This window comes from Anneissia japonica, unplaced genomic scaffold (assembly GCF_011630105.1).
Source record: "Anneissia japonica isolate Jap-2015-1 unplaced genomic scaffold, ASM1163010v1 scaffold255542_len758_cov222, whole genome shotgun sequence".
Lineage (NCBI taxonomy): Eukaryota > Metazoa > Echinodermata > Crinoidea > Comatulida > Comatulidae > Anneissia > Anneissia japonica.
The window spans coordinates 1-758 of record NW_022687334.1 but is presented as its reverse complement, the minus strand read 5'-3'; the positions used below and the strand labels follow the sequence as shown (position 1 = coordinate 758).

The following is a 758-nucleotide window of genomic DNA, read 5'->3' as shown; positions in this document are numbered from 1 at the left end:
GAGTTGTCATCGTCAGACTATGACCCTCACGTCACATTGGAGTTATTAAAGGATGTACCCCAGGCTTATGTTAGGAAATCCCCAACTCATTTTGACCCTAATGACCTTATACCAAATGAAGGTAATTTTTTTAAAATTTGTATTGAGCCAAAGTTTAACAAAAAATTCCAATGTTTTTGTTATCAACCCTTTGTTCATGAGTGTCCAGAGCTGATCTGATTCTTTGATAACATTATATTTCATCTCAGTATTTTGTGCTGTCTGTGATTTCCATGTTTCGATGTTGTTTGGTTCTCAATTATTGTAAATGTGAGGCACTTTGTTATATGCCATATAAATGAAATTAATAAAATATATTTAACTTAGTTATTTGATTCCAATTGAAAATTTGAACAAAGAACATATTTGTTTATACAGCAAAAAGCCACCAAACTTTCCTTAAATTTGCATATAATATTCCTTCTCCATCATCATTTCCATATTATCTGTTCTTGGTGGCTCACTGCCATTCCTTTATTATATGAATTAATTTTCTTGCTTTCTTTTTACTTTTGATATAATTGAAACATGCATATTTTTGTTTGAATTATAAATAAATTAATGTGTTATAAATGATGTTGATTTTATTATTATATTCTATTGTTTGTTGATGTAGGTAAAATTGATGTAGTTGTTGAGGATTCTGGTGATCAGTCAGTGAAGGTTTTACGTCTGGCAGCAACTACAGTAAGTAGATTAACAAAGCAATTTTAGAATTA

General features: G+C 29.7%; 1 protein-coding gene across 1 annotated transcript; it reads left to right on the top strand.

The window, feature by feature from the left end:
- On the top strand, nt 1–726 carry LOC117118517 (the record flags this gene model as incomplete). Its single annotated transcript, XM_033263143.1, is given in 2 exon segments — nt 1–121; nt 656–726. Coding segments are annotated over 2 exon segments (192 nt in total), but the record flags the coding sequence as incomplete, so codon positions are not given.
- Nucleotides 727–758: the final 32 nt, after the last annotated feature.